A 26,084-nucleotide genomic window follows, 5' to 3' on the forward strand; every position below is an offset into this window, starting at 1 on the left:
GCCCCTGATGACAACACAATGAATACAATTCAAACAACTGATACGATTTTGCAGCATACGTTTTCAGGATCCTTTAATTGTACTGTTGATTTATTTAAATCATGTTTGCATTGACGACGGAAGGTGAAAAGCAGGTGTCTGAACCAGCCGCAGGTTTACGAACAGCGTCAGAAATCGCGCACCGGCTATGCCCCACACAACAGTGCCAGACGGCGGATGCGTGGACGCGCGGGTGTACTCAGCCCCCGACCACCCCGTGGAATCCTATTTGTCTACTTGTTGTCATGGAGGAGCCAAGATGGCGGTCCTGGCCTATAGCCTAGGCAAACGGGAAATAAATCAGTATTTTTGCATTAAAAATGCTAAATTATTATCTCTCGCTGCCGTCATTCTACTCACCGTGTTTCACACAGCTTCTCGGTATTATGGAGGTAAGCGACTGGCTTAAATATGTTTGTTAGATAACTAACGTAACGTTACCTGGCTAACAGACACTTGACTCAAATGTGTTCGGGGAACTTGTAGCTAGCTAACGTTAGCTCCCCTTTGGCCCATTTTTCTCGCTGTTAGGGCGTTTGCTAACACAATCTTACTAGTTACAACAATATGGTATTTGCAAATTGAGAAAACATAATAATAAAACCGCAAGGACTTAGCTACAGCTAAGCAATTGCAAGGAAGCATGAATACACTTGCAGGAGCCTGAATTAGCTAACTAACGTTAGCTACATCGTTTTAGCATAGATAGAACAATGATATATAACATATTTGGTGCATAGCTGTGATGCATTCAACCAAGAGACAGTCAAGCACAATGTGTAAAGTATCCTAGTGGCATCGTCGCGAGTTAACCCATGTTTAATTACATCATTGTAGTAGCTAGCTAGTAACGTTACGCTCTTACTGGCAAACTAGCCTACTGTATTAGCTGATTGCAACTAGCTTGTTAGTTAATATGTCTCTTATCTGTCATCAACCTAAGCAAACGTTAGTTAACTGGTCAGTTAACGTTAGCTAATGAACTCTTTACAAGTTAACGTAAGTGACCTACTGCGCATGCGCGTGGTAATAACTAGCTAACGCTTGCTAGTTACGGTAGAGCGTCATTTATTTTTTATTTTTACGGGAAGCTCAAATTTGACATCACTGTTTATTTGATAGTGGGGATAATAAAGCCATAGCAGTCTGTGGCTAACTGTGGAATCTAATGTATGTCTTATGATTGGCTATTATGCTCATACAGCCACAGAGGAGGCAGGAGCCTAGCTGGCCATTTATAAATGATTGTTTGTATCTGGGAGGCAAGCGTTCGCCTCCCGGATGATGGCTTGCATACAGTGATCTTTGTTTATGGAAGGCATAGGACACAGTGGGCTCTCTGTGTGTACACTGAGAACAGCTGCTGCTGTTGTCTGGCTGGTGTTGACATTGGCTGCTCTTGACGCCTTTTCTTGTCACCCCACATCTTTTGCTCGTTTGCATTGATTAATTGCCAGATGGTTCTATTCAATTAGAACACCAGTGAACGCCATGAGATGTGTGTGATTTAGTGGAAAATGTTGATGGCTTAATTTGTGCTGCAATGGTGTCTTGGCTGAACCTTGCATTGCCCGGACTGCTGCATTTGTAGTGTTGAAAACTGTGTAGAGGCAGCAGGTTTCATTGTGTGTGTGTTTTTGGTATGGCTTACTGGAATGTTCTCTCTGTCTTCCCCTCAGGCGGAGACACATGTGAGTGGTTGCTGTCCAGTGGTCGGTTCTTAGGAGAAAACGTATGGCAGCCCTATGGCTGTATGATGCACAAATATAAAAGCATGTGAGTCACACCAATGGGGGGAATGTATGTAAGTGTGGTGTGTGTGTAAAATGTGTTACATACTTTTGATAGCATTTTAACCAAGCCCACAACTACACAATTATCAAATTGTTTGTCAGTTGTTGTTACTATGTGCGAGTGAGTCATTAGTTGTTGTTTTTTCCCACAGTGAAGCAAAGACTTGCCTTGCTGAGAAAAGGGTGGCCTTCATTGGTGATTCCAGAATACGGCAGCTATTCTATTCATACATACAAATAATCGATCCTACACAAAGAGAGAATGGAAGGAAGGTAAGCTAAATCCCCCTGGCATAAAGCACACACAAACATGAATCTCTGAGCTTATGGCTGAATCTTAACTTGAGATCTCTGCCCTTGAGTGACTCTCAAAGCTCCCATTGACATCAATGCAGAATTATTCAAAAGTCAGTTAAATTAGGATTCACCTCTTAAGTGCGTAACTGTTATTACTCCTGGAGGTTGTTCTGGATAAGAGCGTATGCTGAATTGCTCAAATGTAAGTGTCTGTGTGTCTATCATATATATGTGTGTGTGTGTGTGTGTGTGTGTGTGTGTGTGTGTTGTGTTGTGTGTGTGTATATATATGATTTTTAGCCATGGTATTCCTAAAATAAGATGGGTAGTTGCTGCACTCAGTCAATGCTCTAATCTTGAGTAGAGAAATGGGGACAGTGACTGTTTTATCCCCTGTTGTGATGTCTGTCCACCAGCACGAGAACATTCCCTTTGAAGATAGGAGCTCTTCAGTCAATGTGGTGAGCTATTTGTGTATCTCTCTTTTCACATCTCCTCTGTCTCAGTCAACAATAACAATGTGCTTTTTTTAATTTGATGATGTAGATCCCCCCCCCCCCAAAAAAAAGATATAGTTGTACTATTGTAAAGTGGTTGTTCCACTGGATATCATAAGGTGAATGCACCAATTTGTAAGTCGCTCTGGATAAGAGCGTCTGCTAAATGACGTAAATGTAGATTCGCCTCCCAATTATTTATTTTTCTTTCAAGGCAAACAGCATGTTTATTTTGGGGATTGTCCCGATAAGATCGATTGTTTCCTGTTTTGTTGTTAGGACTTCCTGTGGTATGCAGAGGTGAATAACTCTCTGAAGGAGCGCTTGATGTCGTGGACAGAGGTAAAGGCAAGTACATGTACTGTGCCTTGCAAAATATTTTTTTCCTATTTTGTTGCATTACAACCTGTAATTCAAATTGATTTTTATTTGGATTTCATGTAATGGACATACACAAAATAGTTAAAATTGGTGAAGTGAAATGAAAAAAATTACTTGTTTCAAAAAATACAAACGGAAAAGTGGTGTGTGCATATGTATTCACCCCCTTTGCTATGAAGTCCCTAAATAAGATCTGGTGCAACTAATTACCTTCAGAGGTCACATAATTAGTTTGATTGCACACAGGTAGACTTTATTTAAGTGTCACATGATCTGTCACATGATCTCAGTATACAGTTTAAGTCGGAAGTTTACATACACCTTAGCCAAATACATTTAAACTCAGTTTTTCACAATTCTTGACATTTAATCCTAGTAAAAATTCCCTGTCTTAGGTCAGGTAGGATCACCACTTCATTTTAAGAACGTGAAATGTCAGAATAATAGAGTATGTTTTATCACAATCCCAGCGGGTCAGAAGTTTACATGCACTCAATTACTATTTGGTAGCATTGCCTTTAAATTGTTTAACTTGGGCCAAATGTTTCGGGTAGCCTTCCACAAGCTTCCCACAATAAGTTGGGTGAATTTTGGCCCGTTCCTCCTGACAGAGCTGGTGTAACTGAGTCAGTTTTGTAGGCCTCCTTGCTCGTACACGCTTTTTCAGTTCTGCCCTCACATTTGCTATAGGATTGAGGTCAGGGCTTTGTGATGGCCACTCCAATACCTTGACTTTGTTGTCCTTAAGCCATTTGGAAGTATGCTTGGGGTCATTGTCCATTTAGAAGACCCATTTGCAACCAAGCTTTAACTTCCTGACTGATGTCTTGAGATGTTGCTTCAATATATCCACATAATTTTCCTACCTCATGATGCAATCTATTTTGTGAAGTGCACCAGCCCCTCCTGCAGCAAAGCACCCCCACAATATGATGCTGCCACCCCTGTGCTTCACGGTTGGGATGGTGTTCTTCGGCTTGCAAGCGTCCCCCTTTTTCCTCCAAACATAATGATGGTCGGTATGGCCAAACAGTTCTATTTTTGTTCTGGGATTGATTTCCACTTTTCGCACCGAAGTACGTTCATCTCTAGGAGACAGAACACGTCTCCTTCCTGAGCGGTATGACGGCTGCGTGGACCCATGGTGTTTATACTTGCGTACTATTGTTTGTACAGATGAACATGGTACCTTCAGGCGTTTGGAAATTGCTCCCAAGGATGGACCAGACTTGTGGTCTACAATCTTTTTTCTGAGGTCTTGGCTGAGTACTTTTGATTTTCCCATGATGTCAAGCAAAGAGGCTCTGAGTTTGAAGGTGGGCCTTGAAATACATCCACAGGTACACCTCCAATTGACTCCAATTATGTCAATTAGCCTATCAAAAGCTTCTAAAGCCATGACATACATTTCTGGAATTTTCCAAGCTGTTTAAATGCACAGTCAACTTAGTGTATGTAAACTTCTGACCAACTGGAATTGTGATAGTGAATTATAAGTGAAATAATCTATCTGTAAACAATTGATGGAAAAATTACTTGTCATGCACAAAGTAGGTGTCCTAACCGACTTGCCAAAACTATAGTTTGTTAACAAGAAATTTGTGGAGTGGTTGAAAAATGAGTTTTAATGACTCCAACCTAACCTAAGTGTATGTAAACTTCCGACTTCAACTGTATATACATCTGTTCTGAATGGCCCCAGAGTCTACAACACCACTAAGCAAGGGGCACCACCAAGCAAGCGGCACCATGAAGACCAAGGAACTCTCCAAACAGGTCAAGGACAAAGTTGTGGAGAAATGCAGATCAGGGTTGGGTTATAAAAAATATCAGAAACTTTGAACATCCCACAGAGCACCATTAAATCCATTATTAACAAAATGTAAAGAATATGGCATCACAACAACCCTGCCAAGAGAGGGCTGCCCACCAAAACTCACGGACCAGGCAAGGAGGGCATTAATCAGAGAGGCAACAAAGAGACCAAAGATAATGCTGAAGGAGCTGCAAAGCTCCGCAGCGGAGAATGGAATATCTGTCCATAGGACCACTTTAAGCCGTACACTTCACAGAGCTGGGCTTTACAGAAGAGTGGCCAGAAAAAAAGCCATTCCTTAAAGAAAAAAAGAAAAGAAAACGCGTTTGGTCTTCACCAAAAGGCATGTGGGAGACTCCCCAAACATATGGAAGAAGGTACTCTGGTCAGATGAGACTGAAATTTAGCTTTTTGGCCATCAAGGAAAACGCTAAGTCTGGCGCAAACCCATCACCCCGAGAACAACATCCCTGCAGTGAAGCATGGTGGTGGCAGCATCATGCTGTGGGGATGTTTTTCATCGGCAGGGACTGGGAAACTGGTCAGAATTGAAGGAATGATGGATGGCGCTAAATACAGGGAAATTCTTTAGGGAAACCTGTTCCAGAGATTTGAGACTGGGACGGAGGTTCCAGTCTCAACTTAAAGATTGCTGTACACCAGTGGAACCCATCCAACTTGAAATAGCAGGAGCAGTTTTGCCTTGAAGAATGGGCAAAAATACCAGTGGCTAGATGTGCCAAGCTTATAGAGACACCCCAAGAGACTTGCAGCTGTAATTGCTGCAAAAGGGGGCTCTACAAGGTATTGACTTTGGGGGGGTGAATAGTTTTGCACACTTTATCTAATTTCATGTTTGTTCCATAATAATAAAAATATTTTGCATCTTCAAAGTGGTAGGCAGGTTGTGTAAATCAAATGATTCAAACCCTCAAAAAATCTATTTTAATTCCAGGTTGTAAGGCAACAAAATAGGAAAAATGCCAAGGGGGGTAAATTATTTTGCAAGCCACTGTATCTAACACAGGTTTGGGGTCAATTCAAAAAGTAAGCTGTAATTCCAGTTTAATCATTTAAAAAGTGACATCCATTTTCAATGACTTATCAACTAGCAGCAATACTATACCTGCATCTGTCGACGACACAAGTTGTTCTGCTTCCACGAGCACATCCAATGCTAGCATCAGTAATTCTACATTTGTTGTTAGTGCAGCTAGCATGGACACTGACAGTTGTGAATATTATGCAGCCGAAGAGTTACTGCTTACTTACCTGGGAAAGCACAGAACAACAGACGTTGGACCATCGAAGAGGCGCAAATATGAGAACTACATTGATTTGGGGTTCACTTATATTGGGAGTAGTGCCTTTCCTCAGCCACAGTGTGTTATATGTGCAAAAGTACTATCTCACAACTCGATGAAACATTCACTCTTGCACAGACATTTAAAAAAAAAAAACTGACAATTTGAAAAATAAGCCAGTTTAGTTTTTTGAGCGAGAATTAAGATTTCTTTTGAGTAGTAAGATGTATAAAAGCAACAGATACCATTAATAAGAAGGGTCTAGAAGCGTCTTATATGGTGAGCTACCGAGTGGATGGGACAGGCAAGCCCCATACTATTGTGGAGGACTTAATTCTTCCTGCTGACGCGGATATGGCTGGGACAATGCTGGGGGAAAAGGCCAACAAAAACTATACAGACAATGTCTTCATCAAACAACACTGTTTCACGATGCATCAGTGACATGGCAGGAGATGTTTTGAAACAATTACTGCTTCGCATACAAGCTAGTGAGTTCTATGCGTTACAGCTGGATGAGTCAACAGACTTGGCGGGCCTGGTATATGTCCGTTACGTTTATGGGGGGTCAATTAAGGAAGACATCTTCTAGAATCCAGGAAAACAGGAGAGGATATTTTTAAAGTACTGGACAGCTTTGTAACATTAAATGGACTTTGGTGGTCAAGATGTGTTGGTATCTGTACTGATGGCGCAAAAAGCCATGACAGGGAGACATAGTGGAGTGGTAACGCGCGTGCAAGCAGTTGCTCCCGACGCCACTTGGGTAAACTGCAGCTTCAACCGAGAGGCTCTTGCTGCCAAGGGAATGCCTGACCGCTTGAAAGACGTTTTGGACACTACAGTGAAAATGGTTAACTTTGTTAAAGCAAGGCCCCTGAACTCTCGTGTATTTTCTGCACTATGCATTGATATGGGCAGCGACCATGTAATGCTTTTACAACATACAGAAGATGTGTGCCGGTTATCAAGGGGCAAAGTATTGACACGTTTTTTTTAATTGAGACACAAGCTTAAAGTTCTTTACTGACCATAATTTTCACTTGTCTGACCGCTTGCATGATGATGAGTTTCTCACACGATTGGCCTATCTGGGTGAAGTTTTTTTCTCGCCTGAATGATCTGAATCTAGGATTACAGGGACTATGCAACTATATTCAAAGTGCTGGATAAAATTGAGGCTATGATTAAGAAGTAAGAGCTCTTCTGTCTGCATTAACAAGGACCTTCCTCCAGTCCACTTACCGATATCTGAACAGGAGAGCCTCATCGAAATTTCAAACGGTTCTGTGAAAATTGAATTTAATCAGAAGCAACTGACTGATTTCTGGATTGGGCTGCGCTCAGAGTATCCTGCCTTGGCAAATCTCGCTGTTAAGACACTGATGCCTTCTGCAACCACGTACCTATGTGAGAGGATTCTCGGCCCTCACTAGCATGACAACTAAATACAGGCACAGACTGTGTGTGGAAAATGATTTTAAGACTGAGACTGTCCAATACAACCCAACATTGCAGAGTTATGGGCATCCTTTCAAGCACACCCTTCTCATTAACCTGTGGTGAGTTATTCACCATTTTTGATGAACAAATAAAATGTTATATGTAATTATTGATTATTATTTGTGCCCTGGTCCTATAAGAGTTCTTTGTCACTTCCCACAAGCCGGGTTGTGACAAACTCCTACTCATTCTTATGTTTAATAAATGTATCGTATAATGTGTGTGTGTGGCAGGCTTACAATGATGCCAAAAAACAACATTTGAGAGTGCGCTGACCCTGGTGCTAGAGGGGGTACGCAGGTGGAGGTTGAATGTTTTGAAGGGGTACGGGACTATAAAAAGTTTGAAGCACTGATCTAATCCAACAAATTCGGAATCACATCTTTGGTTATACCTCTTCTGTCCTCAAACATCCGCATCTTATTTGTGAAAGTGTGTACTTAATGAGAGATATTTACAATGTATTTTTTGTTTGACAATGCATATGCAATATGCAAGAGAATTTATATTTAAGTGTTACTGTATAAATACTGTGATTTATTTAGGTTTGATTGAATTGGAAGAGCCCTCAGCATTAGGCTATTTCTGTTGCCCGTAAGCACACCATACATGGCAACAGTTTACTGCGATTTTAAGATCATTCCAAAATAGTAACAAGGCATGATTTAATATGACTTCTTGACTGTGTTTCAGGATCCTTCTGTAAAACCAGATGTCGTCATCATCGGAGCTGCCACTGTTAGTGAAATATGCTCACTCTCAACTCTGTTAACCACATATTTATCACATTTCCTCCTGCATAGTTTAGATGCATTTCATCATAGAGATTTCAATCTTTCCCATAGTGGTCCATCAAGTTGCGTAGTGGCAGCAGCGAGGCGCTGCAGCAGTACAGGGCCAACCTCACAGCCATCTCCTTGCCTCTGGAACAGCTGGCTGAGGATGGGGAGGTCTACTGGGTTTTACAGGGTTAGTGCTTTACTGTTCATCTACTAATAAAGGTGAAATAAATAAAATAGTCAATCAATGAGTGCTTTGAAAGTGAGGAATTTATATTGATTAAGCATTTCTCTCTCGCTCTCTTCCCTCGCTCCATCTTTCTTTATTTTCTCTCTTCTTCCGTCTCTTTCCAATCTCACTGTCCTCCTCCCCCTCCATCGCTCTCTTTCAACCTCCCCTCTCTCATGCCCCCTCTCTCTCTCCTCCAGACCCTGTCCATGAGGAAATTCTGAGTGTTAACAGGAAGATGATTACTAACGAGCAGTTGGAGCTGTACAACGAGGCGGCGCTCGGCACTCTGAACAGCAACAAGAAGAACGCCAAGACCAGAGTCAGGTTCTTGGGCGCCTCGCGCCAGGCTGCCATGGAAACCATTGCCCAATCAGCTGATGGCCTGCACCTGCCCGAGAACACCCGGAACGTGGTAGGTGTTTAGGTGATCTGGCCGGCACCTCCTCCTGCATCTGTATGATCAAATAACAGCTGGCTTAAGGCTAATAAAGAAACACAAATGAAATATGTATGGTTTGAAACAGTTTAGTGCTGAAAAACCATCAGGCTCTATGACTCTCTTAACCAGCACCATGTCAAATTACACTGTCCATCCCGTATACCTTGCACTTTAATTCATTGAACATTTGACAGCTTCTATGTTCACCTGCATTTGCCTAGTTAGTAGATGATTGGTGTTCTCCCCTTTTATAGAAACAGAGTCTTTGAGGACAGGGTTCAAAGTACAAACAGAAATCAAATTTATTTGTCACCTGCGCCGAATTCAACCGGTGTAGACCTTGCAGTGAAATGCCCTAACCAACAGTGTAATTTTTAAGTAAAAAATAGGTATTAGGTGAACAATAGATAAGTAAGGAAATAAAAAAACTACAGTAAAAAGACAGCGAGTAATAACAGTAGCGAGACTATATACAGTAGCGAGGCTGTATACAGGCACCGGTTAGACGGACTAATTGAGCTAGTATGTACATGTCGATATGGTTAAATTGACTATGCATATATGTTTAACAGAGAGTAGCAGTAGCGTAAAAGAGGGAGTGGCGGGACACAGTGCAGATAGTCCGGGTTGCCAATGTGCGGGAGCACCGGTTAGTCGGGCTAATTATGGTAGTATGTACATGAAAGAAAGTGACTATGCATATATGATAAACAGAGAGTAGCAGCAGCGTAAAAGAGGCGTTGGACACACACACACAATGCAAATAGTCCGGATAAAAGCTGTTGAGAAGCCTTTTGGTCCTAGACTTGGCACTCTGGTACCGCTTGCCATGTGGTAGTAGAGAGAACAGTCTATGACTGGGGTGGCTGGAGTCTTTGACAATTTTAGGACCTTTGGCACCTCCTGGTGTAGAGGTCCTGGATGGCAGGCAGGAGCTTAGCCCCAGCGATGTACTGGGCCGTACGTATAAGGTTACATACCTTAAGACTGCGGTAACCTGCGAGTCTGTTACAGCACGAGCTGCGCATGGCTCATTCTAACCTGCCCCGGGTATGAAATTTCCCAAAGGTACAGGTCTAGGATCAGCTTCTCCTCCCCCTAATCCTAACCGTTAGTGGGGAAAATGCAAAACTGACGCAAGATCCACGTCTAAGGGCAACTTCACCCTACACCTGATAACCCTGTCACAGTAAACCTAACCGTTACCCTTCATCCGGAGCCAGGACAAGGCTTGCACTGTGCTGGAGTCTTCCGCTCTATAAAAATGTCTCTCTACCCTCCACCAGGGTGCCATGATCCTGATGAACGCTGTGTGCAACAAGGTCCTGCGGCCCATCGACGGCTCCTGCTGCCAGTCCCTGCCGGCCCCCAACCTCCTCCAGAAACTGACGGGCTGCGTCTTCCTGGGCTCAGCACTGGTATTCCTGGTGCTTCATGCTCTGGGCCACAACAGGTACACGCTCCCTTGTGGCTCAGTCGGTTAGAGGGTCATGGGTTCTATTCCCACTGGGGCCAGATATACTGAAACATATGCACCTAGACTATTTTGTGTTGTTCAGAGCCAGGGCTCCCAGCGTAAAAAATGTTAGGAGCACCCCATGAAATTTAGTCGCACCAGAAAAATGTTTTTTTATTGATCGAGATACAGCCTACATTGAGCCTATATGAATTCTAGCTGCTTTTGAAGCACGTTGTGCCCTAGAAAATATGTAACACTGTAAACACATGAGTTTGTTATAAAAACTAAATTGTTGATACGAATTCCTGTCATTAAAATGAAAGTCATTTGTAGAATATTAGGTTCCTACATTGTGTAAAAGCACTATTTTCCGATTGAGATGCATTACATTCAAATTTGTTCACTGTCTCTTTAAAAAACGTCAGGTTTGTGATCGGGATGCACCGATATGACATTGTTGGCCGATACCGATATCCAATATTTTCCTTCCCGAAAAAACAGATACAGATAGAGATATTTAAAAAGGTATCGGCCTTTTAAGCATTCTAGTACATCTAAATAGTTGAAACAAGGTGTCACATGTTCATTTGTTCAGTTAGGAACAGATTGCTTAATAACTTGTAAATGAGAAAAATGACAATTCCATGAATGTATTTAATCGCGCAACAGTTATTCATGACACAATTATTTTAGCTGCCCCGTATTACAAAGATGGTTAAGTTGTTGGTGGCTCTTCTTACTATCCAATCTTGACTGTGGAGAAACTAAAAAAAAAAATATTGGTTGAAACTAAAATGCAGTTAATCATTTTAGCTTTAACTGCTTGATAAAAGTACTGTCTCTAGGCTGTCATAAACTGCTATAAATGGCTTCAACTTTTCAAATGTGCTTAACTGACTTGACTAGCAAATGCGGAATTTACAACACATCTCATCTTTCATTTAGGAAATTATTATTTTTTACGAAAGAACAAAACGGCTTTGTTTTAAATTAAATTAAAATCTTGACCCATACCAGCCATGAATAAACAACAGAAAAGCCACAGGGCTTAGTCCATTTTTTCCCCAGTGCCATTAGATGGCTGGGTTACAAAACGACTGCCTCGGCTTTGTCACAAGAGTCTGTTTCTTTTTTTGTCTACAATGTGTGAAGCTGCACTGAAAAAGCGCTCACTGTCCACACTAGTACAGGGAGAACCAAGATACTTGTGCGCAGCTTTAGCTAGGATGGGGGAAACGGTGCTTGTTACTTCTCCAGTATCCAAGTTCATCTTCATTCCTGGGAATAGTAGGTCCTGTCAGGTATCCTAGGATCTGTAGATAAGTACATCTTCATTCCTGGGAATAGTAGGTCCTGTCAGGTATCCTAGGATCTGTAGATAAGTTCATCTTCATTCCTGGGAATAGTAGGTTCTGTCAGGTATCCTAGGATCTGTAGATAAGTACATCTTCATTCCTGGGAATAGTAGGTCCTGTCAGGTATCCTAGGATCTGTAGATAAGTTCATCTTCATTCCTGGGAATAGTAGGTCCTGTCAGGTATCCTAGGATCTGTAGATAAGTTCATCTTCATTCCTGGGAATAGTAGGTTCTGTCAGGTATCCTAGGATCTGTAGATAAGTACATCTTCATTCCTGGGAATAGTAGGTTCTGTCAGGTATCCTAGGATCTGCAGATAAAGGGAAAGGGAAGGGGGGGTTAGTACATTTAATACAACATATTGCATTATTCTTGCATTCCAAAGGATCATTAGGCATAGATCAACATTGGCAAATGTTGGCTGATGTAGTAACAGAAAATGAAAATACAACGCGTCTCTCTCACAGAGACACACACACACACACTGACCAAAAAGTTATTTTCTTGGCATTTACGTATGTCCCCATTACTAGTAAAACATAGTCAAGGCCTATTTCTTTCACTTACTTGCTGCCGTGCCATTTCGTTGTTCATTTGTTCAGTCATTTCATTCTCACCAAGGATTTCATCATGCATGTCAAGCAGTGAAGTTTAAACATATTAACAGGTACTGGAAGTCCCGGCCCACTCCCCCCGACGTGGAGAGTGGCGAGGAGAAGAAGCCGGCCACGGCGGCGCCGCCTCTCAGCCACAAGGCTCCGTTCCAGGCCATGTGTAAGATGGGCCTCATCATGGCTTACTTCTACCTGTGTGACCGGGCCGACATCTTCATGAAGGAGCAGAAGTTCTACACCCACACAACCTTCTTCATCCCCCTCATCTATATGTTTGTCCTGGGGATCTTCTACAGCGAGAACAGCAAGGAGGTGAGAGGGTTTGGGATGGAATGTTTAAGGGAGTTGAAAAAGTGGTATTTTTTTGCAGAGTTGTTTCTTGGAGGTGGAAGCTTAGGCCTACATGAATTCAGAGATGTTTCTGTTTTAAATGAGTTGTCGTTGACTGCTAAACTCAATGGTCCATGTCTGACCTGATAGAAGGTTCTTTCCTCTATCTCAGTGATTTTCTATTTCCCACACAGACCAAGCTGCTGAACAGGGAGCAGACCGACGAGTGGAAGGGCTGGATGCAGCTGGTCATCCTCATCTACCACATATCTGGAGCCAGCGCCGTGAGTTTTACCATTACCTTTGATTTATAATGATGTGTTAACTCTGTTGCTTTGAATATAAACTAAATGACCACATGTATAATTGCATTAGAAAGCATTTACCATTTATATTTATTTTCAAAGTGCTGAAACAAAGCATGTGTCGTGTGAGTATCCATGTAACCTATTTCATTTTTTGTATTTTTTATTTACTGCGATGTGTGATGAAGTGAAGGGCGGTGTGTTTTTAAAAGTACACCTTCCTTCCCAGTTCATCCCTGTGTACATGCATGTTCGGGTCCTGGTGGCAGCATACCTCTTCCAGACAGGATACGGACACTTCTCCTTCTTCTGGCTCAAAGGGGACTTTGGACTCTACAGAGTGTGCCAGGTAACTACTAGGTTTTATTAGAGTTAATAAAATGTTACTGCGGTACTGGTTTTAGCTGCTCTACCTTTCCTAAGGGACTAAATGTAATGTAAAATACACAACTGCTGACATGTGCTACCATATGCCATAGAAACAATGACATTTTTTATCAAAAACCAAAACATGGATAGTTAGCAACAACTGTATTGATCACATATGTAGAGGTATTGATAAGGAACCCCTTGATAAGAGGGATCCGTATGGTCTGGTCCAAGCTTACTTCACACAGCTTGTACTTTGGTTATGCTGCAGTATCAAGTTCCTTATCTCAAGTCACCCTCTGTGTGTCATTGTTAAAAGCAATGTCTGTTCAACCATGCCAAACTATTTCTAGTTCATTTAGATAAATATCATCATTTTTAAGCACGTTCCATGTCTGTTCTTTAGAATGCTTTGTTAAAAGTGAGAATAGCCATTTCCTGTATCTGTCCGCTCCGGGGTGAAGATTCCCCTAGGTACAGAACAAGGATTAGCTTCCCTTCCCCCAATAATAACATTTACCGTTAGTGGGGGAAATGCAAAACTGACCCCAGATCAGCGTTTAGGTGCAACTTCACTGTATTCCTGTCTGTCTCCAGGTCCTATTCCGTCTCAACTTCCTGGTCATAGTTTTGTGTCTGGTGATGGATCGGCCGTACCAGTTCTACTACTTTGTGCCTCTGGTCACTTTCTGGTTCGTCATAATCTACGCCACCATGGCCATGTGGCCCCAGATACTGCAGAAGAAAGCCAACGGTCCGTATGGGTCAGCCATTGTACTGTAGAAGTAAAGATAGCAAATAAACCAGTGATTTTAAAAGCTAAGAAATGTTTTCTTTTTAAAAGTGTTTAATTCAGAAGTGATTCATACTAGTGTTGATTTGTGAAGAAATTCAGTCCAGCACAGTGAGTGTTTAGTCATTTGTCTTTTTTACAGGTAGTGGGATGTGGCACATTGGAATTTTAGTGAAGCTGCTTGGGCTACTCCTGTTCATCTGCTTCTTTGCATATTCACAGGTGAGTTCATCATCTGGTTTATTCACACATTTAGAGGCTTTAATTCTCTTGAGATTTTGAATGGAACTAAAAAGTTCTCTACTGGTATGGGCCACTGTTTAAGACCAATGGCTGTATTCATAAAGCGTCTCAGAGCAGGAATAGTGATCTAGGATCAGGCCCCCCTGTCCATGTAATCTTATTTTATCTAAAAGGCTAAACTGATCCTAAATCAGCAGATGTTTAACTGTCTATCTCTTCCAGGGGTTGTTTGAGAACATTTTCTCAGTCTGGCCTGTCTCCAAGCTCTTTGAGCTGAACGGAAGCATTCACGAGTGGTGGTTTAGGTGGAAGCTGGATCGATTTGTAAGTAGATATTTGAACATGTTTTGACACCCTTTAAGTGGCTCTCTCCTATCAGATTTTCTTAATACGGTATCAAAATATCACAGTATCACATCTCTTTAGGAAGTTGCACCAATAACTTGTCAAACATGTTTTTTATTGTCACATACACGTGATGTGCTGTTTTGTAGGGTCAGCCATATTGGTACATTTCAACTTGGTGTTGCTGGTATTAGAACCAGCGACCTTTCGGTTACTGGCCCAACACTCTAACCGCTAAGCTAACAGCCGCCCCAGATGAATCTGTTGGTCGATGTTTGTTTAATGTTAGTGATCTAGATGGTTCTATTGGTTGGTCAGTGTGAGTAAGTGGTACTGTGTGGTTCAGTCGGTAGAGCAGGGTGCTTGTAACATCAAGAGTGTGGGTTTGATTCCCACTGGAGCCACCCATACAAAATATATACACACACTACTAAGTTGTTTAGCATAAAAGCATCTGTGAAATGGCATTTATTATTGTTATTATTATACATATTAGTATCTGAATGTGTGTGTTTTGACTTTGTGTGTGTGTGTCGTTCAGGCCATTATCCACGGGATGCTGTTTGCCTTTGTCTACCTGGTGCTGCAGAAGTTCCAGGTCCTCTCTGAGGGGAAAGGAGAGCCTCTCTTCTCCACAAGAATCTCTAACATCCTACTCCTCATCTCTGTAGTCTCATTCATGGTATTTATTTAACCATTACTAATTCTACACTCTAAAACCATATTCTAGTATTTACTTTATTAGTCCATCAATCTCCAAACCATTGTGCTTGTCAGCAGTCCAGTTTTGAAGTGTAAAAACAGTCATGGTGTGTTTTTGTAGTATTCATTTTAACCAGTCAGGTGAGTATATTGAGCACCTATTCTTATAAAGTTAACCTCATCATTTATTTTTTATTAGTAAACATTCACACTCTGAGGTCAATGCAAATCTCAGATGGAAGATGTCCCTTCTATCCCTATCTGATGCACATTGTGCTCCTTGTTACTAACCTCAGCTTTTACCTTGTACTCTTTGAACAACACTTTCCTAACCTCTCCTTGTTTCATCTGTTCCAGACCTACTCCATATGGGCCAGCAGCTGTAAAAACAAGACCGAGTGCAACGAGATGCATCCCTACATCTCAGGGCTCCAGGTAAACACAATAGGAAGTCAGGCCTTGCTTACTGTTGGTCTCACAGACAAAGCCATGCTCACAGTAGTTTTCCCATACACAGATGTAAGTTCTGTTACTTGTCAAGTAGTTACCCCTAAGCTAAGGAGTTAGTGAACATCTTTAAACAGTTAATGCACACCTTCTACGAAACCTACTGTAGTTGACACAGACATGGATTTCATTATTTATTATTTTATAAATCCTTAGCCATACTCTGAAGGCATAGAAGGCCCATTGTTCCCCACTGTGTTTGGGTTAGTAATCATTTGTAGAGTGTCTCTATTTTTCCTCAGCAGCATTTATTCACTGTTCTGAATGTCTAAAGAATCCAGACGTTGTTCTGAAATATGAACACAGAAATACTGGACATTTTCAACTCTTATGGTGGTGATTTGACAAAATTACAATCATGGTCTTGAATTGGACTGGCATTTTTCTGGTCTTGGTTTTGACTCGGGTCTCCCTTCCGGTCTTGGTCTTGACTCGGACTTGATTTGCTCTGGTATTGGGCTTGATTCGGTCTTGCTTTAGGTGGTCTCGAACACGACACTGTGATATAAACTCAGCAAAAGAAGAAATGTCCATTTTTCAGGACCCTGTCTTTCAAAGATAATTCGTAAAAATCCAAATAACTTCACAGATCTTCATTGTACAGGGTTTAGACACTGTTTACCATGCTTGTTCAATGAACCATAAACAATTAATGAACATGCACCTGTGGAACGTTCGTTAAGACGCTTACAGACGGTAGGCAAATAAGGTCACAGTTATGAAAACGTAGGACACTAAAGAGGCCTTTCTACTGACTCTGAAAAACACCAAAAGAAAGATGCCCAGGGTCCCTGCTCATTTGCGTGAAAGTGCCTTAGGCATGCTGCAAGGAGGCATGAGGACTGCAGATGTGGCCAGGGCAATAAATTGCAATGTCCGTACTGTGAGACGCCTAAGACAGCGCTACAGGGAGACAGGAAGGACAGCTCGATCGTCCTCGCAGTGGCAGACCACGTATAACAACACCTGCACAGGATCGGTACATCCGAACATCACACCTGCGGGACACGTACAGGATGGCAGCAACAACAATTGCCCGAGTTACACCAGGAACACACAATCCCTCCATCAGTGCTCAGACTGTCCGCAATAGGCTGAGAGAGGCTGGACTGAGGGCTTGTAGGCTGTTGTAAGGCAGGTCCTCATCAGAAATCACGGCAACAACGTCGTCAATGGGTACAAACCCACCAGTCGCTGGACCAGACAGGACTGGCAAAAAGTGCTCTTCACTGACTAGTCGTGGTTTTGTCTCACCAGGGGTGATGGTCGGATTCGCGTTTATCGTCGAAGGAATGAGCGTTACACCGAGGCCTGTACTCTGGAGCGGAATCGATTTGGAGGTGGAGGGTCCGTCATGGTCTGGGGCGGTGTCTCACAGCATCATCAGACTGAGCTTGTTGTCATTGCAGGCAATCTCAATGCTGTGCGTTACAGGGAAGACATCCTCCTCCCTCATGTGGTACCCTTCCTGCAGGCTCATCCTGACATGACCCTGCAGCATGACAATGCCACCATCCATACTGCTCGTTCTGTGCGTGATTTCATGCAAGACAGGAATGTCAGTGTTCGGCCATGGCCAGCGAAGAGCCCGGATCTCAATCCCATTGAGCACGTCTGGGACCTGTTGGATCGGAGGGTGAGGGCTAGGGCCACCACCCCCCAGAAATGTCCAGGAACTTGCTGGAGCCTTGGTGGAAGAGTGGGGTAACATCTCATAGCAAGAACTGGCAAATCTGGTGCAGGCCATGAGGAGGAGATGCATTGCAGTACTTAATACTGACTATTACTTCTTATTTTGACCCCCCCCCCCCTTTGTTCAGGGACACATTATTCCATTTCTGTTAGTCACATGTCTGTGGAACGTGTTCAGTTTATGTCTCAGTTGTTGAATCTTGTTATGTTCATGCAAATATTTACACATGTTAAGTTGGCTGAAAATGAACACAGTTGACAGTGAGAGGACATTTATTTTTTTGTTGAGTTTACGATACATAGCCCAAAATGACAAAGGAATTAGTTGCCTTCTACAATAACAGGAGGGGTGTAGTTTACTGTAGCTCAGCTAAAGAAGAATAAAGAACGTGTTTTGCTGTTCCCAAATGAAACTGACATTTTCTTGTTTCTATGTATTGGATCGTCTTTTTGGTCCAGCCCCTGTCAGCATTGTGATGTGCTTACCCCCCCCCCTTAATACAGTTGGTCCATGCCATGCCCTGACTGGCTGGAATGTCTTTCTGCTCCTCCTCCTCCTTTCAGATCCTAGCCTTCATCCTAATCAGAAACATTCCTGGATACGCCCGCTCTTTATACAGCTCATTCTTCGCATGGTTCGGGAAGATCTCCCTAGAGGTAAGATGCATGCCACTTGCAGGGATGCTGCACTCCCTGTTCATCAGCAGAATCTCTGTATGATACCTGTGAATTTCGTTTATTGCATTGAACTCCCTGCCTTTCCCTCTCTCTTTCCGACCCCCAGCTGTTCATCTGCCAGTACCACATCTGGCTGGCGGCAGACACCAAGGGCATCCTGGTGCTGATCCCAGGCAACCCCTCGCTCAACATTATCCTCAGCACCTTCATCTTTGTGTGTGTGGCCCATGAGATCTCCCTGATCACCAACGACCTGGCCCAGGTGGCCATCCCCAAGGACGGGGGCACCCTGCTCAAGAGGCTGCTGGTTGCCGGGGTCTTCACCCTGGGTCTACTTCTGATGTCCAAGAGCGCTGAAGGGAACCAGGGAGAAGGCCACTGAGGGGAGGAGGGGGTACCACTGTGGGGGAGAGGTAGACTGATTTCTAGACTAATGAGACTGACTGACTGGTTAGTCTTCCATGACCCCAGGGTCGTATTCATTTGGCACCAAACTGAAAAATTGACTGATAGATGTGTTCCATTGAAAACCTTTTGCTACGGTTTGCATCAATGAATATGACGGAGTTGAACAGACACGGGCCAAGTCAAGGATATGTCATGGCTGTCTGTCTATCTTGACTGCTCTGATCTGAGTACTGGGGGGAAAGTCGTACACTGAAGAGGACGAGGTCCCAACTTGGGCCCACACATCACTGAACACCACATGAATAAGGTACTGACTCATACTATAGACGTTTACAATGGAAGAAGGGTGAGGTTGGGGTGGAGGATCGGGGGTAATGGTGGGTTTGATGATGTGTGGATTTTTTTTAACTAATTGCGCCCCAGATGGCTCCCTATGCAGTGTACTAGTTTTGACTGGGCTCTGGTCTAAAGTAGTGCACTATATAGAGAAGGGTGCTATTTGGGATGCATGTAGAAACAAGTAACGTTTGCCTTGTGCTGAAAGGTGAGGTCAGCAGTCACCTAGCTCTGAAATCTTTGTTTTATGCACATTATTTAAATTAAGCGTCTATTTTATACAGGGTTATTTTTGGTTGTTGCTTTTGTTTTTCCATTTGTTGTGTGTGTGCCCATGACTGCTGTTTGTTTGTGAATGAAGTATTGCCTAGATATTTTCAGTTTATTTTGTCACCACCTCAAAGACCACAGCCAGGCCAGGCAGAAGATGCAGTAATGAATTTTCATTGCAGAATCCTGTTGCATTCTGGGTCTGACACGAGCCTATCCTATCGGGGGTAAACAACCACTCTGGTGTATGCGTGCATCCGTTTGTGCAGGTTCAGTTGTTTCACCAATTCATACTAGTATGTTAAAGGAGAAGTGTGGATGTTGTTTCTGTGTTGTTTGTTAGTCATCTTAAAGCAGGCTTCTCAGAGCAGGCTTCTCAGAGCAGGCTTCTCAGAGCAGGCTTCTCAGAGCTACAATAGAACAGGCACTGCTTTGTAAATACATCTAACATACCGTGGCAGGAGATCCGTCAAAGCATACTTTCATGTACAACATTAGTTACCACTATAGCGAAGCCACTGCTAATGAATGGATGAGTGGATGGCTGACATGCACCTGACTGAATGCCTTCGTTCTACTCCCTACGGTTTTCTCCTCAGTTGCCACACGGCATCAGTGCCAAGTTTGCATTGAAATCTGACGCGTCGTGATCAAGGATGGAATTTAAGGATTTTGGGCAGTGGCCAGCTGGGCTAGTAAACCGTAATTTCTACTATCCCGGTTGGTATTCTGTGCTATATTGTAAAACACCAAATTTCACTCGCCGCCGGGCCAGTTAAGCACGTTTTCTAATAGCCCAGTCTGAAAAGTGCTAGCATCGGGGCTAGCTTAATTTCCATCCTTGGTCGTGATACTTCATGATGTATTTTAAAGAAGGTGAGTGAATGGAAAGTATTGCTAAAGAATAAAAAGCAGTACTTCATGTTGAGCCTGTCATTTACCTACAGATGGATAATATACACCAACAGTCAAGCCTTCTTTCAGCCAACTAGGCAAACCCATGTTCTTTGTGTGTATTTTCCAATTCTGCCTTGTAAGGTTTTTACAAAGGAAGGTTTTTTTTTATTTATTTAATGGCATAGTAAAACTAAGATTTTTGTATATCTGCTACTTCATCCATTTTGTACCTCACCTTGGAGGTAGCCTAAATACAACGGCCAAAATTGTATGGATTTAAGGAAACACTGAATCGCTTCATATCCAGTTGTTGAATCATTTAGATACCACTTTGATCCATTGGTTATAGTGCCCATTATTTAACACCCTTCACAATGTGTAAATCACCTGCTTAAAGCTGGATGTTAAGGCAACTTAGCAGATATTGTAAGTGTACATTAAGAAGACTGCAAATTAGTTAGTTATTTTAGTTTAATCGCATAGGAATTTTATCTGTATATTTTCTGTGCCGTGGAAAGGTAACTGAATGGGGTGTACACTGTAGAATTACTACAGGTTCATGTAGCTTCTCAATTAAATGAATTCAATACCATAGCTTGGTCCAACAGGTCTTGGCACTGAGGCCTATTCAGAAGGCTTGTATCCCAAATGGCACCCTATTTCCTATGTAATGCAAACCTCTTAATCCCTGGCCCATAGGGCTCTGATCAAAAGTAGTACACTTTGTAGGGAATAGGGTGCCATTTGTTTGTTACGATTTGCATGAAAGTCAAAACATTACACATTTTGATCATTTGATTGATTGATCAAGGAGGTTGACAAAATTGCACCGACTGTAAATGGACGGCAAATCTACCTTGATATAAAGTATATTACAGTATGTTATTCACAATTTGAGATGTTTCTGTTTTAAATGAGTTTTGGTCAAATTAAAAGAAGCAACTATGTATACCCAGAGAAGTTTTATGTAAATTATTTTGTGACGTCTTAAAAATGTGAAATGTACCCATTTTATTTATAAATGCCTTTATTCTGTTGTACGTTGTCAATAATACATACCTTCATAAAAATATTGTCTGACTTCTTTGTCCCTTCCTTGTGAACACTGTGAGGTTAATCACTACGCTTAATCTGTGTCCGGGAAGCCGGCCCAGAATGTTTCATTTTTGGTCTTTATGTTAACACTACTAAAATGGCCCTCAGGTGGACACCAGCAAGAAAGTGCAAGCGAGGCAGACTAAAAACGCCATGGCAATGGTGGCTGAGCTATAAGAGATGGTTCTCTCTTAAAACAGGACAGTGGTGGCTGAGCTGGAAGAGACAGATCTTAGAACAGTGGTGGCTGAGCTGGAAGAGATGGGTATCTCTTAGTACAGGACAGTGGTGGCTGAGCTGGAAGAAATGGGTCTCTCCTAGTACAGGACAGCGGTGGCTGAGCTGGAAGAGATGGGTCTCTCAGAACGGGACAGTGGTGGCTGAGCTAGAAGAGACAGATCTTAGAATAGAACAGTGGTGTCTGAGCTGGAAGAGATGGGTATCTCTTAGTACAGGACAGTGGTGGCTGAGCTGGAAGAAATGGGTCTCTCCTAGTACAGGACAGCGGTGGCTGAGCTGGAAGAGATGGGTCTCTCAGAACGGGACAGTGGTGGCTGAGCTAGAAGAGATGGGTCTCTCAGAACGGGACAGTGGTGGCTCAGCTAGAAGAGACGGTTCTCAGAACGGGACAGTGGTGGCTCAGCTAGAAGAGACGGGTCTCAGAACGGGACAGTGGTGGCTGAGCTAGAAGAGACGGGTCTCTCATAGAACAGGACACAAGCTGTGGCAAAAGACAGATTCCAGTGGCAGAAGATAGTCGCTGTGCCTTATGTCTGACCCGGGACGAAGAGGATTAAGGAAGTACCTAATTAATACAACATGCTGGAGAAAGACGGAGAGAGTGGGCCCTCCTGGCCTGCCACAGGCCTGGTTCTACAATTGACACCAAACAGCAAATTTAAACCAAATGTATTTTTAGAGAATTAGCATTTACACATACATGGTCAGACATTAAACATAAAAGCATCTCTGTCTCTCATCTGAAGAGTGCCAGTTAAAAAATACAAATATATCGTTAAGGGCATGTCATTTCTAGAACAAAATATTTTAAAAATATCGTATAAACATAGCATTTTAATATTTATTATTAAGCTTGAATACACACATTCATACACTCAAACATGCACAGTTGACTACTGATAAATGCAACTGCTTGGGATTGTGGTAAGTGTGCACACAAAAATATGTATTATAAAGTAGGGTTAAGTGCCTTATTCACGGGCACATCAATAGATTTTTCACCTTGTCAGCTCAGGTATTCGACCCAGCAACCTTTCGGTTACTGGTCCCAACACTCTAACTGCTAGGCTACCTGCCGCCCCACTTCAAAGCAAGTTCTGAAGTGTAATTTTTTTTCAGGCCCAATTAATTGGTCGTCTTTTTAACCAATACTATGTGCCCTTATCAGGAGTCTACTGTACTCTGCAACACTTGCTCACATATATAAGTGCACACGGAAAGACAATAGCGTCAAGTATGAAAGCACTGCTTAGGCATGCAGATTGGCACAGACGTAGTGTTTGTTCCAAATGGCATCCTATTCCCTACATAGTGCACTACTCTATGGGCCCTGGTCAGAAGTGTGCACTATATAGGAAATAGTGTGCTATTTGGGACGTAAACATAGAAAAACACTTGGCTAAAAGGGATAGAGACAGACAAGACAGCAGCTCCAGCACTCTGGGGGTTCTCTCTCATCACAAATTCACTGCTTCAGCCACTTTCCTCTCCTCAGGAATACCATTTACCTAGAATGGAGAATAAAATACATTAATCAATATATTGCATAATATCATTTATTGGGATATAAGAGAAATATAGATTGTTTACAGGTTCTGAGAGGGAATATTGTAACTTCATGGGAATATGGTCACTATATTGTAACTGTGGAAAGATGAGGGCACTCAAACTACTTGAGTCGAGGTGCAAACCAAAAATGTGATCATTGAGTGAAGGCCAAAACGTCCAACTCATAATAGCTGTTTAAGTAAAATAATATGATTTGAATGCTGAGCGAGCGTAGCGCCTTCTCCTTTTCAACTAGTCTACTACTGTTATATTAAGTGCAAAATAAAATATTCTCTCCTATAGTTGAGAATGATTCATTTAAGCAAAAGCAGACCAGTATACTTGCCTCCAGTCTCCGAAATGTCGACATACAATAATTATCTCTATCTCCTTTGTTAGCAGTAAAAAGAACAGAGCATTGATTTAGGCAGAGCATTGATTTAGGCAGAGCAGTGATTTAGACAGAGCAGTTAGACAGAGCAGTGGTTTAGACAGAGCAGTTAGTTAGACAGAGCAGTGATTTAGAAAGAACAGTTATTTAGACAGAGTAGTGGTTTAGACAGAGCAGTGGTTTAGACAGAGCAGTGGTTTAGAAAGAACAGATATTTAGACAGAGCAGTGGTTTAGACAGAGCAGTGGTTTAGAAAGAACAGATATTTAGACAGAGTAGTGATTTAGACAGAGTAGTGGTTTAGAAAGAACAGATATTTAGACAGAGTAGTTATTTAGACAGAGCAGTGGTTTAGATAGAGCAGTGGTTGAGACAGAGCAGTGGTTTAGAAAGAGCAGTTATTCCAATTTGTAAGTCGCTCTGGATAAGAGCGTCTGCTAAATGACGTAAATGTAAAAATGTAAAATTTAGACAGAGCATTTATTTAGACAGAGCAGTGGTTGAGACAGAGCAGTGGTTTAGACAGAGCAGTGGTTTAGAAAGAACAGATATTTAGACAGAGCAGTGGTTTAGACACAGTAGCTAGTTAGACAGAGCAGTGGTTTAGAAAGAACAGATATTTAGACAGAGCAGTGGTTTAGACACAGTAGCTAGTTAGACAGAGCAGTGGTTTAGAAAGAGCAGTTATTTAGACGGAGCAGTGGTTTAGACACAGTAGCTAGTTAGACAGAGCAGTGGTTTAGACAGAGCAGTGGTTTAGAAAGAGTAGCTAGTTAGACAGAGCAGTGGTTTAGACAGAGTAGCTAGTTAGACAGAGCAGTGGTTTAGAAAGAGCAGTTATTTAGACAGAACAGTGGTTTAGACAGAGTAGTTAGACAGAGCAGTGGTTGAGACGGAGTAGTTAGTTAGAAAGAGCAGTTAGTTAGACAGAGCAGTGGTTTAGAAAGAGCAGTTAGTTAGAAACAACACTTAGACAGAGCAGTTAGTTAGAAACAACAGTTAGTTAGACAGAGCAGTTAGTTAGACAGAGCAGTGGTTTAGAAAGAACAGTGGTTTAGAAAGAGCAGTTAGTTAGACAGAGTAGTTAGTTAGACAGAGCAGTTAGTTAGAAACAGCAGTTAGTTAGAGCAGTGATTTAGACAGAACAGTTAGTTAGAGCAGTGGTTTAGACAGAGCAGTTAGTTAGAGCAGTGGTTTAGACAGAGTACTTAGAGTATTTAGAGGGCCCTCTTGTAGTTCATTGACATGCACACAAGGGGGAGCCATATTCTAGTTAGACACAGTCACTACAGAACAGTAGGTGGTTGGAAGAATGTATTTGGTCGAGGTGAATAAAAAGGAAAAATCAGGAAAGAAAACTATTGCAGTCAACATTAACTATGTTATCAGAACTGAGCCTCCATGTTATTTCATCTAAAATGTGATCGGTTAGATGATTGAGGATGACCATAATTAATCTATGGCCAAGGTTGTTATGTTACTTAGTGAGGGCTTTACTGTATACATTTTCATTGGTCCATGAGATAATAGACCAATCGTACTAAAGCAGGACTCAATACCAACCTGATGGCTGTTGCTGTGGTATCTGAATCTGGTTCTGCAGGTTTCTGAAATTAGAGGTCAACAGATTATAAGTCTATGACCAAAAGGCTCCTTAACAGCTTCTACCCCCAAGCCATAAGACTGCTGAACAACTAATCAAATGGCCACTGGACTATTTACATTGACACCCCCCCCCCCAATTTGTTTTTACACTGCTGCTACTCGCTGTTTATTATCTATGCATAGTCACTTCACCCCTACCTACATGTACAAATTACCTCTAACCTGTACCCCCACATATTGGCTCGGTACTGGTAGCCCGTGTATATAGCCTCGTTATTGTTATGTTATTGTGTTCGTTTTTATAATTTTTTACTTTAGTTTATTTTGTAAATATTTTCTTAACTCTTCTTGAACTGCACTGTTGTTTAAGGGCTTGTAAGTAAGCATTTCACGGTAAAGTCTACAGTCGTGGCCAAAAGTTTTGAGAATGACAAATATTAATTTCCACAAAGTTTGCTGCTTCAATGTCTTTAGATATTTTTGTCAGATGTTACTATGGAATACTGAAGTATAATTACAAGCATTTCATAAGTGTCAAAGGCTTTTATTGACAATTACATGAAGTTGATACAAAGAGTCAATATTTGCAGTGTTGACCCTTCTTTTTCAAGACCTCTGCAATCCGCCCTGGCATGCTGTCAATTAACTTCTGGGCCACATCCTGACTGATGGCAGCCCATTCTTGCATAATCAATGCTTGGAGTTTGTCAGAATTTGTGGGTTTTTGTTTGTCCACCCGCCTCTTGAGGATTGACCACAAGTTCTCAATGGGATTAAGGTCTGGGGAGTTTCCTGGCCATGGACCCAAAATATCGATGTT

At 42.2% G+C, this 26,084-nt stretch overlaps 2 protein-coding genes across 7 annotated transcripts in view; one reads left to right on the forward strand and one right to left on the reverse strand.

The window, feature by feature from the left end:
* Window positions 1-21,458, forward strand: LOC106570464 (N-acetylneuraminate 9-O-acetyltransferase). Of its 2 annotated transcripts, none has more exons than XM_014142833.2 (19): window positions 1-431; window positions 1,719-1,815; window positions 1,985-2,105; window positions 2,546-2,590; window positions 2,906-2,968; window positions 8,324-8,368; window positions 8,476-8,599; window positions 8,839-9,053; window positions 10,367-10,533; window positions 12,564-12,822; window positions 13,035-13,124; window positions 13,375-13,494; window positions 14,112-14,268; window positions 14,450-14,529; window positions 14,773-14,874; window positions 15,437-15,577; window positions 15,955-16,032; window positions 18,361-18,453; window positions 18,581-21,458. In XM_014142833.2, the coding sequence occupies exons 1-19, from the start codon at window positions 188-190 to the stop codon at window positions 18,854-18,856; spliced, it is 2,517 nt and encodes an 838-aa protein (XP_013998308.1). In that variant the 5' UTR covers window positions 1-187; the 3' UTR covers window positions 18,857-21,458. The 2 variants fall into 2 exon arrangements, with proteins under 2 accessions (XP_013998308.1, XP_013998307.1); XM_014142832.2 differs by having other exon boundaries at window positions 2-431; window positions 2,906-2,974.
* Window positions 21,459-22,374: 916 nt separating this feature from the next.
* Window positions 22,375-26,084, reverse strand: part of LOC100380447 (sarcoglycan, epsilon) — a 28,223-nt gene continuing 24,513 nt past the window's right edge. For 3 of the 5 annotated variants that reach the window (XM_014142812.2, XM_014142809.2, NM_001173731.1), the window contains 3 exon segments: window positions 25,223-25,266; window positions 23,615-23,658; window positions 22,375-23,228 (listed from right to left, as the gene is read on the reverse strand). In XM_014142812.2, coding sequence (XP_013998287.1) covers window positions 23,178-23,228; window positions 23,615-23,658; window positions 25,223-25,266 — 139 coding nt within the window. In that variant the 3' untranslated portion in view covers window positions 22,375-23,177. 5 annotated transcript variants of the gene reach the window in all.

The sequence above is a fragment of the Salmo salar genome, chromosome ssa14 (genome assembly GCF_905237065.1).
Source record: "Salmo salar chromosome ssa14, Ssal_v3.1, whole genome shotgun sequence".
In the NCBI taxonomy this organism is placed as follows: domain Eukaryota; kingdom Metazoa; phylum Chordata; class Actinopteri; order Salmoniformes; family Salmonidae; genus Salmo; species Salmo salar.

Excerpts from the sequence above, each read along its gene's own strand:
- LOC106570464 (XM_014142832.2), top strand. The coding sequence starts at position 188 with ATGCCCCACACAACAGTGCCAGACGGCGGATGCGTGGACGCGCGGGTG. Across the intron at positions 432-1,718 it reads AGCTTCTCGGTATTATGGAG|GCGGAGACACATGTGAGTGG; the intron begins GTAAGCGACTGG and ends TCTTCCCCTCAG. Across the intron at positions 8,600-8,838 it reads GGTCTACTGGGTTTTACAGG|ACCCTGTCCATGAGGAAATT; the intron begins GTTAGTGCTTTA and ends TCTCTCCTCCAG.